The sequence below is a fragment of the Xyrauchen texanus genome, chromosome 15 (genome assembly GCF_025860055.1).
Source record: "Xyrauchen texanus isolate HMW12.3.18 chromosome 15, RBS_HiC_50CHRs, whole genome shotgun sequence".
NCBI lineage: Eukaryota > Metazoa > Chordata > Actinopteri > Cypriniformes > Catostomidae > Xyrauchen > Xyrauchen texanus.
Window position 1 is genome coordinate 3,577,127 of NC_068290.1, and position 17,715 is coordinate 3,594,841.

A 17,715-nucleotide genomic window follows, 5' to 3' on the forward strand; every position below is an offset into this window, starting at 1 on the left:
ATTCATATTCAGGAAACGCAAATAAATAAATAAAAGCGAAGAAAGTTTCCAGTATCAATGAACACAGTGGAGGCCATATAGTCCTGCCAATGACATTCATTTAATATAACTCACCTTGTTATTGCAGAGCGCCAAAAAGAAGACATGTGGAACCTTTAGGGCCCTTTAGGGACATTCACCAATCGAAGGGTCTGCTATTTCCTCCTAAAGGTGATAAAGCTGACAGAAATGTGGTGCTGTACAACGCGTGGTGCTGGTGAGAGCACCCTTGGGTGTCTGAAAGGAAGAGGAGACGATGAGAAACGTCTTTCTCTGAATTTTTCAGCTTTCTCTGAATTTATTTGATCTATTCATCCATTTATAAATCTATTTTCTGCATTATTATTAATTATTATTATTAATATTAATCTTGGATGGGTTTTCCGAAGCACTAAGTAGGACGTTAGTAGCACTTAAGTAGTACTTAATCTCTAAGTCGCATTTCCCAAAAGCATCGTTATATAAGTAGTTAATAAAAACGTTCGTAAATTAACGCTGTTGGTATTTTATATTAGTTAAGAAGTATGGATATTCGGATGCAATGATGGTTTCTAGTCCCATGCGAACCAGGAAGTAATTGCATTTCAGAGGTTGCATTTTCAGTCTAAAATTACATAATATTGTGTTATTGTTTTCAAATGAAGTGCTTTTATACAGTACCATAGAGCACAATCTAAAATACAACATAGGAGTTATTGTTGTCAAAAAATATTGCTGCATAACAGCATCACAGATGTGAGATATTGCTTAAATACAGTACATTACAATTACTATTGATTTATTATTATTATTACTATTAATAGTAGTAGTAGTAGTAGTGTTACAGTGAATATTACATAGCTATTGTCACGATTCCCTTGTTGTCTGCCCTGGGTTTCACTTGTCATTCTTAAATGTCCTACACTTCCCAGAATCCACCTGCCATCACCACTGCCATTATGTTCATTGTACTCACCTGTGTCTAATTCAGTCATCACTCCCTGGTTATTTAAGCCCTGCTTTTTGTTCACTCCTTGTCGTTCGTTGAATGTTTGTGAATGTTGTCAAGCCTGATCTGTGTTTCCCTGCCTGAGTTCTTAGTTTATGTTTGTTTCCCCATCGAGGGTTTTTCCTAAGTCTTGTGTTTATTTCCCCATTGAGGGTTTTTCCATTTGTTCCCGTATTTTCCGTGGACCTGCCTTGTTTGTTTTGTTATCAATAAAAGTTGAACTGCATTTGGAACCGCATCTCCTCGTCTGCCTTTGCTGCCTCATTCATAACAGAACGAACGACCAACTATGGATCTAGCAGGGTTCCTCATGGAGCTGACACAGGCGGACTTGACTGTCCGGGAGTTCTCCTACTTTTTCACCAACGTGGCCAGTTGCACCGGCTGGGATGACCACACTCTGAAGGTGGCGTACCGGTTCGGTGTTCCCAAACACCGGTGGTGGGAACTCCCGGAGACTGCACCTGGCGGGAGTACGTGGGACTCATCTTGGAGGAGTTTGCTGCCGGGGAACCACCTCTCCAGATCCCAGCTCCCGCCTCTGGGCTTTCCTCTCCAGCCACGGTGAGTGAGCCAACCCCCACGCCTGCCGTGGTCAATGAACTAGCGCTGCTAACTTCATCCGCCCGGAGGAGGAGGAGGAGAAGAAAGGCCTCTGCTCTCCAGCCTCCGCTAACCACGGCCAACCAGCCAATGCCTGCAGCCTCCGATGTCAGTGAGCCAGCGCCTGTAGCCTCCGATGTCAGTGAGCCAGCGCCTGTAGCCTCGACCGTCCCTGAGCCAGCGCCTGTAGCCTCGACCGTCCCTGAGCCAGCGCCTGTAGCCTCGACCGTCCCTGAGCCAGCGCCTGTAGCCTCGACCGTCCAAGAGCCAGTACTCCCCGAGCTTTCCAGAGCTCCGCCTCCCGAGCTTTCCAGAGCCTTCCAGGGCTCCGCCTCTCGAGCCTTCCAGGGCTTCGCTTCTGGAGCGTCCTACGGTGCCACCTCCGTCGGCTCCGCTTCCAGAGCCTTCCTGGTCTCCGCCTCTAGAGCCTCCTATGGCGCCTACTTCCACGCCTCCGCCTGCAACGGCTCCACCTCCCACGGTTCGGCCTCCTGAACCTGTCCTTGCCCTGTGGCCGCCTTCCAGGCCTCCTGAACCTGTCCTTGCCCTGTGGCCAGCTCCCAGGCCTCCTGACCCTGTTCTTGCCCGGTGGCCAGCTCCCAGACCACCTGACCCTCTTCCCGTCCTGTGGCCTCCTCCCAGTTTCCCCAAACCTGTCCTTGCCCTGTGGCCAGCTCCCAGGCCTCCTGAACCTATCCTTGCCCGGTGGCCAGCTCCCAGACCACCTGAACCTGTCCTTACCCTTTGTGCCTCCTTGGACTTCCTGTCTGCTCCCTGTGCCTCCTTGGACTGCCTGTCTGCTCCCTGTGCCTCCTTGGACTGCCTGTCTGCCCTTTGTGCCCCTTGGACTGCCTGTTTTCCCCTTGTACTCCCTTTGTCTGTCTGTTTGCCCCTTGTGCTCCTCTGCTCTGTCTGTTTGCTCTGGTCTGTCTGTTTGCGTCTGGAAGCCGCTCCTTTAGGGGGCTATGTCACGATTCCCTTGTTGTCTGCCCTGGGTTTCACTTGTCATTGTTAAATGTACTACACTTCCCAGAATCCACCTGCCATCACCACTGCCATTTTGTTCATTGTTCTCACCTGTGTCTAATTCAGTCATCACTCCCTGGTTATTTAAGCCCTGCTTTTTGTTCACTCCTTGCCGTTCGTTGAATGTTTGTGAATGTTGTCAAGCCTGATCTGTGTTTCCCTGCCTGAGTTCTTAGTTTGTTTATTTCCCCATCGAGGGTTTTTCATTTGTTCCCGTATTTTCTGTGGACCTGCCTTGTTTGTTTTGTTATCAATAAAAGTTGAACTGCATTTGGAACCGCATCTCCTCGTCTGCCTTTGCTGCCTCATTCATAACAGCTATGCAGCTCTATCATACTTTTTTCCATTTTAATTGAGCTTTTATTTTGACGGAAGCTTTTATTTTGGAGTGTTTTTAATGGTAGCTAGCAGGTCGCTACATGACCCAATTTGATAAATAAATATGTTGCCTGTATGTGCCTCTCACTATAAAGTGAAGATGGTGATTTCCATGTACGAGCCAAGGAGCTCTAAATGGTTTGAGCAGGTAAAAAGGCTCCACACTTTCACTTTGAATCGTGCAGCACATACACACTATATATTTATCTCTTTACATTGCAGCCTTTGTGGTTTAATTATTACTCTAGGATATTACTTGATTTTATTTTGTGAACTGAATGATTATGAAATAGGGCAGCACGATTTGGACAAAAAGTCATATTGCGATTATTTAAAAAAAATATTGCAATTGCGATTTAAACTGCGATTATGACGGTAATATTTTCCACATGTTCAACTGCAAAAAGGCTGCTGAGGACTTCACACTTGAGCCCTCTTAAAAAGAACCAAACTGAGACCTTTTTTCAGTTCAACCACAAACAAATAAATACATAAACAGTGAAACAAAGTGTTCTTCATATCCAAATGTTACCATCCACCGTGTACCCGTTTTTATCCATTTTGTGACAGGATCTCAGTCCACTAATCATCAACATTAGTTTTTGAAACACAGTCAACTTGAATATTAGGGGTGCTCCAATCAGACTTTTAACATCTGATACTGATCTCCAATTTTCTTTTCATCTCATCAATCGATGCTGATCATTTAACTGTTTATCAGCAACTGTCAAAACTGATTATATGTAAACTTTCTGCTCAATGTCACTGATAACTAAATTTCCCTCTCAGTAAAACCATAGTTGTTGTCTAGTTTTTGCTGTCAGTAAATAATTCAGTATACACAAATTATAATTTTAAAATATAAATGTTACTCTTTATTCTAGGCCTTAAAAACTAGTAGGCTTATACAAACTATCCTTTACTGTATATGAGATAGTCCTAAAGTATGAGGCTTAGAGTCATTCCACGAAACCGGTACGATTTGGACTTACAAATTTTTGGATTTTTTACCAATATATATTACTTTTCTGAACACACCACAACATAAATGACATATTTAACTTCCAGAAAAACATATTTTCCCACCTCAGGCATCAAATCCCTATTATTATTGGTTATTATTTTAAGATATGGGCACTATTAGTCTTCAACCCCGTTATGGACAATATATGAGCTCTTTGAATGTGATTATAAAATGTATTTGTAATGAAATCAACATTTTCCTATTAATCAGATGTCCCTCACACTAATTTAGTAATTGCAACTATAAAAGTTACATCAAATCTCACACTTTTGCTATACTAAAGCCTGAAATGGGCACTTTTTGTGACAGCAACCTCATCATTTTTATCAAAGATGTGGCTAAACTTCAGAATTTGAACTAAAATCGGTATTCTTATGATTGCTCTAAACATTCTAGACTAAGTTCAACAAGCATTAAATTACTTTTTCATAAACGTAAAAATATAATTAATAAAAACGTACATGTGACAGGGTTGAGACTAGGGTAACGGAGTTGAAGATGGTAACGGGGTTGAAGAGACAAATACAGCTTAACATATAAATAGTTCTTTTTTACTCAAATTGACTGTAATATTTTCTATAAACACTGTATTTCATTATGTAACAAAGAAATACAACAAATATAAATTGCAATTGAACGGAGTTTTATTAACCCAACTGCAGGAAAACAATAACATAGTATACATTAGAACTGACTGAATAGGTCCTCAAAATAAAACATATAAATTTTGCTTTTTTGATGTCTGTGTGTGAGCTTGTGTTTGTGTTTGTGCATGTACGCGTGGCATTCAAAGTCTGGCCCACACCTCTTTCAAGATCTCCACATGGCGCTTTGTCACAGGCTTTGGGGGTGGAATGATTTCAAGGACGTCATCAAACAGGTACCAGAGGATATCATCCCGAGCCGGCCAGAAGAATCGGTTTGGCCCAACACGATGCATACATTTCACTTGGACATGCGTTTCATCTGTGCTAAGGATGATGCCTGGATACAGCTCTTGATCATATCTGAGCATGCACCACTGCCCAAGCAGCTCTGGACTTCCCCACTGGATTTCCTTTTCTGGCTGTGGCTGTGGATTCCGTTCACTGGCTGGCTGTGGCACAGGCACAGCAGTTGGTACCTTCCAGCCAAAACTGAAACACTGTGTGTTGAAGCACTTGCAGTTAAACTGCTTCTGTGTTGTGCACATGCAGCTGACATCACGGTGTATCAGTTCTCCTGGAGCCAGAGTAATCACCTGGTGGATTCTCATTGTTCCCGGGACTGCTGGTATTTGCTGCGGCATTTTCTCCATTGCACTCTCAACATCCTCACTCTTCACAAAGAACAGTTTCACTGTTGTGTTTGTCTCGGTCAAGGCCTTGAACAGCTCGTGTGCATCCGGGATATCACGTCCCTTTGCCACCATCATGTCAGCGGTTCTTTTTAAGGCTCCCCCGACGCCATCCGGGGCTCCTTTACCGTGACTAGCCTCAAAAAAATTCCAAGAGCCAGCCTTGAATCCTCTTCTGTCTAATTCTGTGCTAAAAAGGAAGAAGTTGCCTCGTTGCTTATACTGAGTACAGGGGCCATCACTAAAAAAGTGCAGCACAGACACTTGTGGATGTGTGGCCTGAAGGTAATCCAGCACTGGATTGAGGTGTTGCCAAATTGCTGGAGGGCCTTTATGTCTGCAGGGGGAGATGGTGCTGAAGCACACAGGCTCTGGTTTTCCACCAACATACAACACCCCTGTATGCAAAGTGGCCTGCTGGTGTGAAGCCCCAAAGTGGACTGCTTGGATCTGGGAGCTGTATTTGCAGCTGTAATTTTCTGAAAAGTCAATATGTATCAAGGCCTCTTCCCCTGACATGTTCCTCTTCAGTTCGCGGGAGAAGGCATACTGCTGCTTGATATTGAAGTGATGCTGTTTGAACCGCTGTATGTAGGTGTGGAACAGTTCAGTGAGGTTCTCCTGTGTCCCCTCCACAGATTTCTTGATGGTGACCTTGACAGTTGACCTCTCTTCTCCCTCTTTCTTTTTATCCATCTCTTTATCTTCTGTTACCCACTGGGTGAAAGACACTTTGTTCATACTGTTATATGTACTGGAAATTGGGACACTCTTGTCTTTGCAGTGTACACACTCTCCGTACATACAGCTCTTGTTGGAAGAGTTGCAGCACACCTTCTCTACCAAGTTTTCAAGATTGTTAGTCTCAATAAGTTTTAGCTGATTGAGCTTCTCAGCCACAAAGCTCAGATTTTCATGCAACTTACACATGCATGTGTCTCGTTCTGAGATTGTTGGATTAACAACCCAAAAAGGTCGAAGGTGGCAAAACAGAGAATATGAGATCTTTTCATCAGAGTTCTCTGATAAAAATCTTCTGTGAAGATTCTTTTGTGTATCCACCAGGAACCTTTTCTGCATCTTAACTTTGTTCCTTGTGAGTGTTTGTTTGGTCCCTGTTGTGATCCTACTGACTTCATCTCTTACATAGAACATCTTCACTCTGTTCTTGAATTCATCAGTGAACCTGTTGGTCTTCTTCCTTTCAAAGTTAAGACTCTCCTTATGCTGCCAACGCTTACTCGAAAAGCCAAGGGAATCCTCAGCAAATCTCTGTAACCTGTATTTTTTGACAATTCTCCCTGTTGTCACTTTTGCAATTAGTTGTCTTTCCCTTTCTTTGGTGGTCTGCTGATACTTGTTACTGATGTCTTTAATTAGTGATTGGTGATACAGCAACGTCTTCCTGATTCTGGGGTTTACGGGGCAATTTGTAGTTAGCTCATTCACCTTTGACTGTGGTGAATCGGAATGCTTCTTTACACGTTGACACCTCTTTTTGTATTTTTCTTTCTGTTTTCTTTGTTTGTCCAGTCTTTCCTGAAGTTGTTCTATTTTCTTCTTCAGCCTGTTTCTTTCTTTTCTTACGTTTTTCTTCCCCTCCGCATGTTGCCTACAAACACATTCAATAAATTAGTCAATTAATGATGAGAAAAGGATATGTGATAACAGGGGAAAGAACACAATGAAAAGGATGAAAGAAATCAGGGCTCTGTAGAAGGGTAAAAATATATCAGGTTGATGGCTGCCAAAACAGCGAGCAGCAATCAACCGGATGGTTTTTCAGTCAGTAAACCTATCACATGCAACCTAAACAGCAAATAGTAGGCTACTTTTATTAACTACACTTTGAATTTTCTAACACTTTCTAACACTCAGCCTAGTCATTTTCTAAAACTCTTAACTGCTCACTGTTGCTCTACCTTGAAGATCCTGTCCGTTGATGGGGCATGATCTGGGGGATGATCTCTGGCGCATGATCTGGACTTTGTGGAGGAGTGGTTACGTTTCTCAGTGCTTCTCTCCTCTCCTTGCTTCTTTTGTAAGCTGCTCTCCACTTTCTACGCTTCAGCCGCTGTTGGCTTTTACTTAACTCATTGATACCTTTCTTTTTTCCTGTCTCTACATTTTTTCTCCATCTCTGGCGTTCATTTTGCAGATATTTCTCGCTTTTTTCAGGATCAGCTTTTAGCCGTGCACGATACTGCCTCTGCCTTTCTGCCGCTGTTGTCGGTGCCATCACAGACTCATAAATGTCTGTAGATGTTTAATTTGATATTATTAAATCAAACATTCTTTCAGAGCAATTTACTTAACACTGAGATATGAAAATATAGGCAGTAATATAATAATTCATTTAAATTACTGGATAACTTAAGAACCAAAGTGTTAAAAACACAACTCCATCACAATCTCACAACCCCGTTATGATCAAAGAAGTAACGGGGTTGAGTGTGACGGGGTTGTGATTTTTTGCTCAAAATGGCCACTGCTCTACATGTAGTGAATAAAAGGAGAGCACATGGCATGCATGATATTAAGGAATTGTGTATATTGTTGAAATAACAAAGATAAGTTTCACAAGTAATAGTTTTCTATCTTTATTTGATGTAACGGGGCTGAGTCGTTGAGCTTGACAACCACAATATCACAATATATAAATAAGTTATAAGTATAAAAGAAGGTGGTAACTTGCCTGTGTCTGCATTGAATGTTGTTCAGAAGACTTCTATGATGTCACTTCCTGTTATTGATGCCACATAAGGATCAGTCCATTCTTTTTATGGGAGGAGAATGATGTGCGTAACGGGGTTGAGGGGTTACTGAGGTACGGGACTAAATAATGTGATTTTAATGAAAAATCATGAACTTACTTTAAAAAAAACATTAACAGCAAAAAAGCACAGATAGATATTTATGGGAATGGCAATATGTATGGACTTTATTCTAATTTTATTGTTCATATCCCAAGTACACTTTCATAGAAGGCCATGAGGGACATGACAAAATAGGTGGTGTCAACTGAAAAAAGAAGATAATTTCTAATATAAAGATAAAATGTATGTCATGTTTTCAAACTTTATTAAAGGAGACATTTCAATTGATACAAAAAACTTTTTAAAATAGATTTTGGTGACCCAATAGATAAAATACACTTAAAAAGGTCAGAGGGACTCAAATCATACCGGTTTCGTGGAATGACTCCTTAATGTCAAACTCAAGTTGAACCGATAGCCCATTGGTGTATTTACATTTAAAGTGAAAATTTTGGTTAGTTTGTCACCATTTAATTTAATTATTTTTTCATTATTTTATTATATTTAATTTAGCAATGCATTATATTATAGTAACTAAATATTTGATATAGATTTATTATATGTATGTTCCTTCCTTTTCTTTGTGTTGGATGTTGGTGATATTAGTTCCGCTTTCACTTGTTTCCGCGGGGAGTGTATTAAGACGACACGCTCTCTCGTGAGAGATAAACAAATGACAGGAGACTGAAGAGATGTTTCTGGACTCTACAGGTGTTACTGTTAATGCTGTTTGCTCAGCAATCATTTAATAAAGATGTTTGAATTATACCTCTTGTATTCTGCGTTATAATTATGATACCTGTGCCTTGCGGAGACGGAGATGCTGCTACCGCAGATAATAATAAAAAACGCTTCACGCAGGACGCGCCAGTTTAGTGTAAATAAAGCGTTTAGCGCACGTAATAAAACAAGCATGAGCGGGAGTTGTGGAGCACAGAACTGCTCTGAAAACACCGTAACAATGCTCTGAGCATTTTTACGAGGACGAGTACATCAGCGCAGTATCGGATCTGATTCCGATACCAGCAATGTAGCGGGACATCGCTAAAAATGACATTTTTACTTCTGTGATGGTTAGGTTTTGGGTTGGGTTAAGACATATGTTTAATAAAATATGGATTCCTGTTGACTGTATTACATCATTTACAACTTAAAAGACAACTGTGGACATTCCACCCAGAAAGTGGAGCATACAGTATGTTCAATAACACTTCCAGTTTTAGCCACTGGGGGCAGTGATTAGAATTTTGTCAAGCACAGACCGATTTTCATAGCAGAACTACTTCAATCTACTAACGCCTAATTCACAGTGAGGTCAGTCCAGTCAGGATGTCTTTTATGATTAGTATTTGGAGAATGACTGTCTAATAAAATTGCTAGTAAATTATCTTCCCTTTCCATGAATGTACCCGATCATGTTAAAAATTCGCTATTTTTAACCGAGATCGTCCAGCCACACTGCCAATTTCGAGGTGCACAGAGAGTGACAGAGCTGATTGGTGTCTATGTGAAGTCGAGGTGCTGCCAGAGGATGTTTTCACCTGGACCATCAATGGAAGCGAAGTTCTCCCACCAAACATCTCATGCATGGGACATATAGCAGGAGCTAACGGGACCACTGCAAGCCCAACCGAATGTGTCATGTGAAGCATCAAATTATGTGGGACGAGTCAGGCACCAGATGTTGTTTATCAACCCCTAGAATTTAAGTAAATGTAAGCATCTTGACATAAATATATGAAGATCCATTTACCAACATACTGAAATGGATATTTTGCCCAAATGAATGAAACACAAAAGGAGATGCTTCATAATGTCTCCATTTGTGTTCCACAGAAGAAAGTCAAAGAGGTTTGCTGTATATAGTGTTCAAAATAATACTTCAATGAACTGGAACTATTTTCAATCTATGTATCTGACACAGAATAAGTGCTCATATATTTATAAATGAAATCTAGTACAGCTATTTTAGTCAAATGGACGTGTTTCTTTGTTGCTTAAGACGTTTAGCCACTCATCTAATACATGACATCAGCTGTGAATCCTCAATATAAATCTTATCACACTGTAACATCATTGGAGTCACATAGAGGGTCTCTTCCAAAACCTGCCTCACTATTTATTTCAATAGAGTTTGACATTAGCATATTGCTAAGCTAACAACATGATACTTGATTAAGTACAAAACTACACAAACCAAAAATACTGGTTAAAACAGTCACAATTGAATTCGATTGAACCATTTATCCATTGTATTAATGCTTATTGCCTTCTTCCATTATTACACATGCATCTTAGTGTGTATGACATCACACAGACATTGTGGAACCTGAGAGGTATGCACAGTTAAACATTCACTTTTAAGCAAATGAAAAGCATCAATGTGGTTTAAATGTTCCATGTAAAACCTGCTTAGCAAACAATTGCCAATACAGGTGTGTTTATTACTGATAGTGATCCTTCCTGTTGCTAATCATACACCTGCAAAACAAATGCTATCGCTATTTGGTTGCAATGAGACTTTACGATACCGGAGATACAAATAACACACATTATGGGTAGCAATAATCAGTTGTCTAATATTCTAAATTATTTTTATTGATGTGTTTCTGTAATAGATTTATTATAAGTGTATATTGATGTGTTTATGTAATGAATTTATTATAAGTGTATTAAAATATTTCTAAAAGAGGCTTTTAAGGGGCTGTTCATACCGTTTAACAAAGGACACTATTTGATAATGAGTGGTGGTGGCGTAGTGGGCTAAAGCACATAACTGGTAATCAGAAGGTTGCTGGTTCGATCCCCACAGCCGCCACCACCATTGTGTCCTTGAGCAAGGCCCTTAACTCCAGGTTGCTCCGGGGGGATTGTCCCTGTAATAAGTGCACTGTAAGTCGCTTTGGATAAACGTGTCTGCCAAATGCATAAATGTAAATGTAATGAGGACATTTAGTAATTTGTGTGCTGTATCTCTGAAGTATAGCTACTGCAAAATTTCAGTCCTCAAGTTCATGGTAAGCTAGCCCAAAAGTGTTTGGGCAAAAATGTGTCTGTTGCAAGCTTACTTTAAGTCTGAACACACAATTTTGAAAAATATATTTTTGCATGTAATTTTGTTTGGGGTTCCTGTAGCTCGACTAGTAGAGCATGGCACTAGTAATGCCAAGAATCATGGGTTCGAACTCACACAAACTGATCAAATGTACATTGAATGCACTATAAGTCTCTTTGGATAAAAGTATCTGCCAAATGCATACAATGTAAATATCAATGCAATAAACTATGCTTCCTGAATTCAAACACCACTGAAGTTTTGCATTTTAGTTAAACTTTAGCTCTGTCTTCTATTGTATACAATTACACTGGTGTGTTACTCAACCCTGCCAAACCCAAACATGTAACCTCACATGTGCAAATGTCCTCTACTTACAATAAAAAAGCTCAATGTGTCCATTTCTCAAGGAACATATTATAACATATTCCATCCAGACAAAATCTTAGAAGACCTTCAGAAGCACACAGGAAACTGTGGTAAGTACGGGCTATTGCAGATTGGTTTTCATGACTTATTGATTGAGTAGTTTCAAACAAATGTACAATAGCCTCAAAAAGTATTTAAAAATGTAATTGACACTTTTAAAATGTATATATACCATTGCATTAGATTTAACTTTAATATGAAACTAACGGAAACTAACTATATATATTAATTATATGGATGGATGGATATTATAGGCTATATATTAATGGAATCACATTCATACATGTTTAAGTGTGGCTTAAATTTCCAAATAAATATCAGGGGTCACAATAGCTATTAATAAGTGTTAGGTAAATATATATATATAATAATAATAATAAAAAGAGTAGGTATAAATATGGAGATTACTCTACAGTTTTGTGTAAGAGTGTAATTTATGTGTCACTATTGTCACCAAACGGTATGGATGGGAAGATCGATCATACTAAACTAGTCATTTTTTTTACTACTAAGAAAGTTATTGCGTTTCATAAGAATTAAAGGGTTAGTTCACCCTCATGCCATCCCATGTGTGTATGACTTTCTTTCTTCAGCAGAACACATTTGAAGAAAAATAGAAAAATGTCTTAGCTCGGTAGGATATAAGAACAGACAGTCAGCATAAACGTCATCCATATGACTCCAGTGGTTAAATTAATATCTTCCAAAGCAAAATGATCACTTTTCAATAGTTAAGTACTTTTTAACTATAAAGTATTGCTTCCAGTGCGTAGGTGTGTGTGACGTAATCGCGTTGTTATGTTCATGTGAGAACACACGCATGTGCCCACTCGGAAGAGCAGCGATGTTTACAACTGATTTGCACTGTTGAGTCAATCTGTGGAAATTTTGAAGGTCTGACGGGGTGGAGCTGAAACTCACGCGCTGCTTCCGGCATGCGACTTGTGAAACAGTTGTCACACTTTACTTGTAAGCACCAAGGAATAAATATGAACTGGATAAACTGTTCATTTTTCTCTATTTGTTTGTAGATTAATTAAGAGTGGAAATCGATGAAAAATACATATGCAAACAGGTGATTGAGAATGAAAGGATGAAAAATATTTATTTATTTGGCATGTTAGGCCAGCAGAAAAGGCTTTGCTTGCCTTGTGAATTCGCCACTGCCAATGCGAATAGGTCACTTGAGAGACCAAGTGAACTCTGCCCTCTTGTGAATGCGATTTATAGTTAAAAAGTACTATTTATATTTGACACTGGAGTCATATGGATGATGTTTATGCTGATTGTCTGTTCTTTTTGGAGATTCAAAGGTCGGATCACCATCCACTTGCATATATTTCTACCAATGTGTTCTGCTGAAGAAAGAATGTAATACACATACTACTACTACTATTGTTATTATTATTATTACTAGTATTACTACTACTACAACTATTATTATTATTACTATGATTGTTTTTGATACCTATCTATCACTGAGTTTATATTTTTTCAATTTTCAATTTAAAAGTACTTTATTGGCATGATTGTGTTTACATACAATATTGCCAAAGCATTATTGTATGTATATATCTGTTATACCTATATCTTTTTTCTCTCTCTCCACAACATCACCAGAAAAATTGTATTAATACTAATGATTACTATTATATCACTCTAAATTAACCTATTCCTTAAACTTATCACAGTACCTGTATACACTACATCTATGTATACAGTATATATATGTGTCATTGGTCTCTTAATTGTATAAGCTGCTATTAGAATATTTATTTTTGGGTGAACTAGCCCTTTAAAGTGGAAAAAAAATTACTTTGTAATCAAATAGGTGCATATGAATGGATCTATGTTTCTTTACGGTCATCTTAACGCACTCATGGACACAAGCAGTCACAGCACTGTTCTAATATCAAATTAATTAAATTAAAAGTGTTAAAGATTAAATATTTTCTGTGTTTGTTTGGGCCTGGGTAGCTCAGCGAGTATTGATGATGACTACCACACCTGGAGTTGCGAGTTCGAATTCAGGGCGTCCTGAGTGACTCCAGCCAGGTCTCCTAAGCAACCAAATTGGCCCGGTTGCTAGGGAGGGTAGAGTCACATGGGGTAACCTCCACGTGGTCACTATAATGTGGTTCTCGCTTTCGGTGGGGCGCCCGGTGAGTTGTGCGTGGATGCCGTGCAGAAGCGCTACATGTCCACGGTAATGCGCTCAACAAGCCACGTGATAAGATGCGTGGATTGACGGCCTCAGACGGGGAGGCAACCGAGATCCATTCTCCGCCAACCGGATTGATGCCACTACGCCACCACGAGGACTAAGAGCGCATTGGGAATTGGACATTCCAAATTGGGCAGAAAAGGGTAGGGGAAAAAAGTTATATTTCTGTTAAAAAATTATAAACAAACATGCAGTTTAGGTCTATAAGAAATTAGTTTTAAATATAATGTTAAATGGTATCAACATTGGTATCGATATCGGCAATCTTGTCCTTGATAGTACTTGTTATGGGTTTGAAAAGAAATCTCCCATCCCTAAAGGTACTTCTAACTGAATTGCAAAAATAATTATTGTTTTTAAACTGCTTTCCCCAAAAAATCCCCCTATACGCTATTGGTCAAACAAACAGATAATCCCGCCCCCCCAAACTGACACCATTTATTGCTGTGTCGGGCTGGTCGGAACATTCAAACAAATAGTGTTTACTCAACCAACAAATGGCTTACTTGTAGTTGTCGCTGCGTTTTAAGCTGGAATATGAGAAAGTATTTAAAGCTTTAGCCCCACCAAACAGAACTGCAACAGCTTTTTTGAACACGCCCCATGTCTTCCGCTGATTGAACAAACAGATAATCCCTCCCATAACGCTGCCATTGGTTGGGTCAGTGTTGTTGTGTAGGGCTGGATGGCTGGCTCAAAACAAAGATACATTGTTATAGTGCCACAAAGACATAGTGTTTAGAGTTTTTGATCAAATTAACTTACAAATGGCTTACATATCTTGTTACTTGTCTTTGCATTTTAAGCTGGAAAAGGGGAAAGTATTTTAAGATTTAAAAGTTTCACACTTCAACATCAAGGTCTTGAGAAACATAAGCTGCCTGATACTGTAAATGTCAATCTCACTTTCATTTTTTGCAGAGTCCCTTTGTTTACGAAATGATACACAACTGGGTCATTCTGTCTGTCTACATCTTCACGTTTTTGATCGGCCTTCCAGCCAATATTCTGGCCATGTGCACCTTCGTTAAGAAGCTTGGCAACAAACCAGGTCTGAATGACATCCTACTCTTCAACCTAACGGCTTCAGATCTGGTCTTCCTGCTTTTTCTTCCCTTCAAGATGTATGAAGCGGCATCTTATATGAAGTGGAACTTACCGCAAACCTTGTGTTCCATTGCCTCCTTCGTCTTTTTTACCACGATTTACACCAGCTCTCTGTTACTCATGGCTATCGCCGTGGATCGATATTTAGCAGTCAAGTTTCCTTTCAAATACAGACAGTTGCGAAGGCCATTGTATGCTGTGGTGATCAGTGTCTTTATCTGGCTATTTTGTGGTGCACACTGCAGCATCGTATTCATCATAGTCTTCATGCCTGATCTGAACAACACCAAAACCGTCTGCTATGAGGAATTCAGCGAGGAACAGAAACGGATTTTGTTGCCAGTGCGGCTTGAATTTTTTGTCGTGCTCTATGTGGTGCCGCTCTTAGTTTGCATCTTTTGTTATGTGAACTGTGTCTACATCCTGTATACCAGGCCTCACATCACTAAAAAGAAAAAGCAAAGGGCCTCCGGCATGGCATTGTGCACTTTGTGTATCTTTCTAATGTGTTTTCTACCGTACAACGCCTCCCATATGGTGGGTTACTGTAGCAACAACAGCCCGCCTTGGAGATACTATACGCTTTTGTTGAGCACTCTAAACACCTGTTTGGATCCATTAATTTTCTATTTCTCTTCGTCAACTTTCCGGGATAATGCCAAGATTTCTTTCTTGAAGAAGTTCTTTGTTAGACACAAGAAAGCTGAAATTGTGCAAACAGAGATGAAATCTGAAAGTCCAAGAGATGACACAAAATTAAACAGATAAGATGATTTTTGGAGTGGGAAGCTCCATTTCCTAACAATTTCCATGTAAATATTGCACTGTAGGTACTGTAAATAGCATGCAATTATTATGCCATTATTAAGGTGATGTGACTCCAAAATTCAAGCCTGATCTCATTTAAATGATGTAAATATTGCAAAATTTTTCATTACACGTCTCGTGGCAGTTCCAAGTTGAAATGTCCACTATCTGGCGCTAAAAGGGAGTTAAAAGTTCTTCCAAACAGATTACGTTTTTAAGGTTATTGCTCAATCAAGTTTTAAATCAACCAAACCAACCTCCCCTAAACCTTAATCTCGAGCGACTCAGTTCAGTTCAGGAGAATCTGGGCTGTCAATAAAGGGTTAAACTTTCAATGCACAGAATCATGTGACAAAACAACATAGCGCCGATCACAGCAGAGTTTGTCTTTGGGAGAAACGCCAACAAAACTACATCTGGTAAGAAATCTCATTACGGTTTTACATTGAAACCTGTTTGAGTCAAAGCGTTAGATTCTCTAGTTCCATCCGAAATGCCACACTGCTAAACACAATGTACACTAATATGTACTTTAGCGTATTTTTCCCTTAGTAGTCCAATATTTACTGTGCATTATCATATTGAGAATTAATGGATCCATCCAAAAGCTGAAAACATTTTGCTTTCAGAGGCTTTATGGAGATAGGATAAAAAAAGGTGCTTTTCTAACTGTTCTGAGACCAGTGCTGATCTCCTGGAATTTTCATGCGCAACAGTCTAAAGTGTATAGAGACTGGTGCAAAAAAACAAAAAACACCCAATGAGCGGCTGTTCTGTGGACAAAAACGCCTTGTTGATGAGAGAGGTCAACGGAGAATGGCCAGACTGGTTTGAGCTGACAGAAAGGCTGTGGTAACTCAGATAACCCCTCTGTACAACTGTAGGGAGCAGATAGCATCTCAGAATGCACAACATGTCGAACCTTGAGGCGGATGGGCTACAACAGCAGAAGACCACGTTGGGTTCCACTTCTGTCGGCCAAGAACATTTCTCAGCAGAAATCCAGATTTGTCAGACCAGGCAATGTTTTTACAATCGTCTACTGTCCAGTTTTGGTGAGCCTGTGCCCACTGCAGCTTCAGTTTCCTATTCTAAACTGACAGTGGTACCCGGAGGGGTCGTCTACTGCTGTAGCCCATCCGCCTTAATGTTCGACATGTTGTATGTTCAGAAATGCTTTTCTGCATAGCACGATTGTAACACAAGTTTATTTGGGTAACTGTCACCTTCCTGTCAGCTTAGACCAGTCTGGCCATTCTCTGTTGACCTCTGTCATTAACAAGCCGTTACCGTGCGCAGAACTGCCACTCGCTGGATGCTTTTTGTTTTTCGCACCATTCTCATTACACTCTAGAAACTGTTTTGCGTGAAAATCCCAGGAGATCAGCAGTTACAGAAATACTCAAACCAACCCGTCTGGCACCAACAATCATGCCACGCGCCAAATCACTGAGATCATATTTTTCCCCTTTTTAATGGTTGATGTGAATATTAACTGAAGCTCCTGACCCATATCTGCATGATTTTATACATTACACTGCTGCACGCGATTGGCGCTTGATGGCAGAGGCAGGCTAAATACATACAAATTGTGCCGTTTGATTTAATGTGCTGAGTAACGTCATTTTCCCCAATATGTCCGAAATTACAATCAGTGCGACACACTTTGCAAAAGGCGTGGGCATTGTCGATATGACTTCGAGATATGAAATTAAATTCTTCTGTCCAGCTGTTGTTAAATGACGTGTATATTTTGTTTTTTTATGATCACGACCCGGCCCCGCCCTCCGCCCTGCCACATTCATATAACAAGGTTTGGGCCATACAAATTACGGGACTTTCCCGGGATAAAAAACAAAGTGGGAGGGGGTCAGGAGATGGGT

At 40.1% G+C, this 17,715-nt stretch overlaps 2 protein-coding genes across 3 annotated transcripts in view; both read left to right on the forward strand.

Annotated features, from left to right (window-relative positions):
* Positions 1-17,715, forward strand: part of LOC127655440 (free fatty acid receptor 3-like) — a 526,022-nt gene that overhangs the window by 432,478 nt on the left and 75,829 nt on the right. The gene's annotated exons all lie outside the window — the stretch shown is intronic.
* On the forward strand, positions 11,611-16,566 carry si:ch211-231m23.4 (free fatty acid receptor 3). The gene is made up of 2 exons (XM_052143265.1): positions 11,611-11,744; positions 14,840-16,566. The coding sequence occupies exon 2, from the start codon at positions 14,858-14,860 to the stop codon at positions 15,791-15,793; it is 936 nt and encodes a 311-aa protein (XP_051999225.1). The 5' UTR covers positions 11,611-11,744; positions 14,840-14,857; the 3' UTR covers positions 15,794-16,566.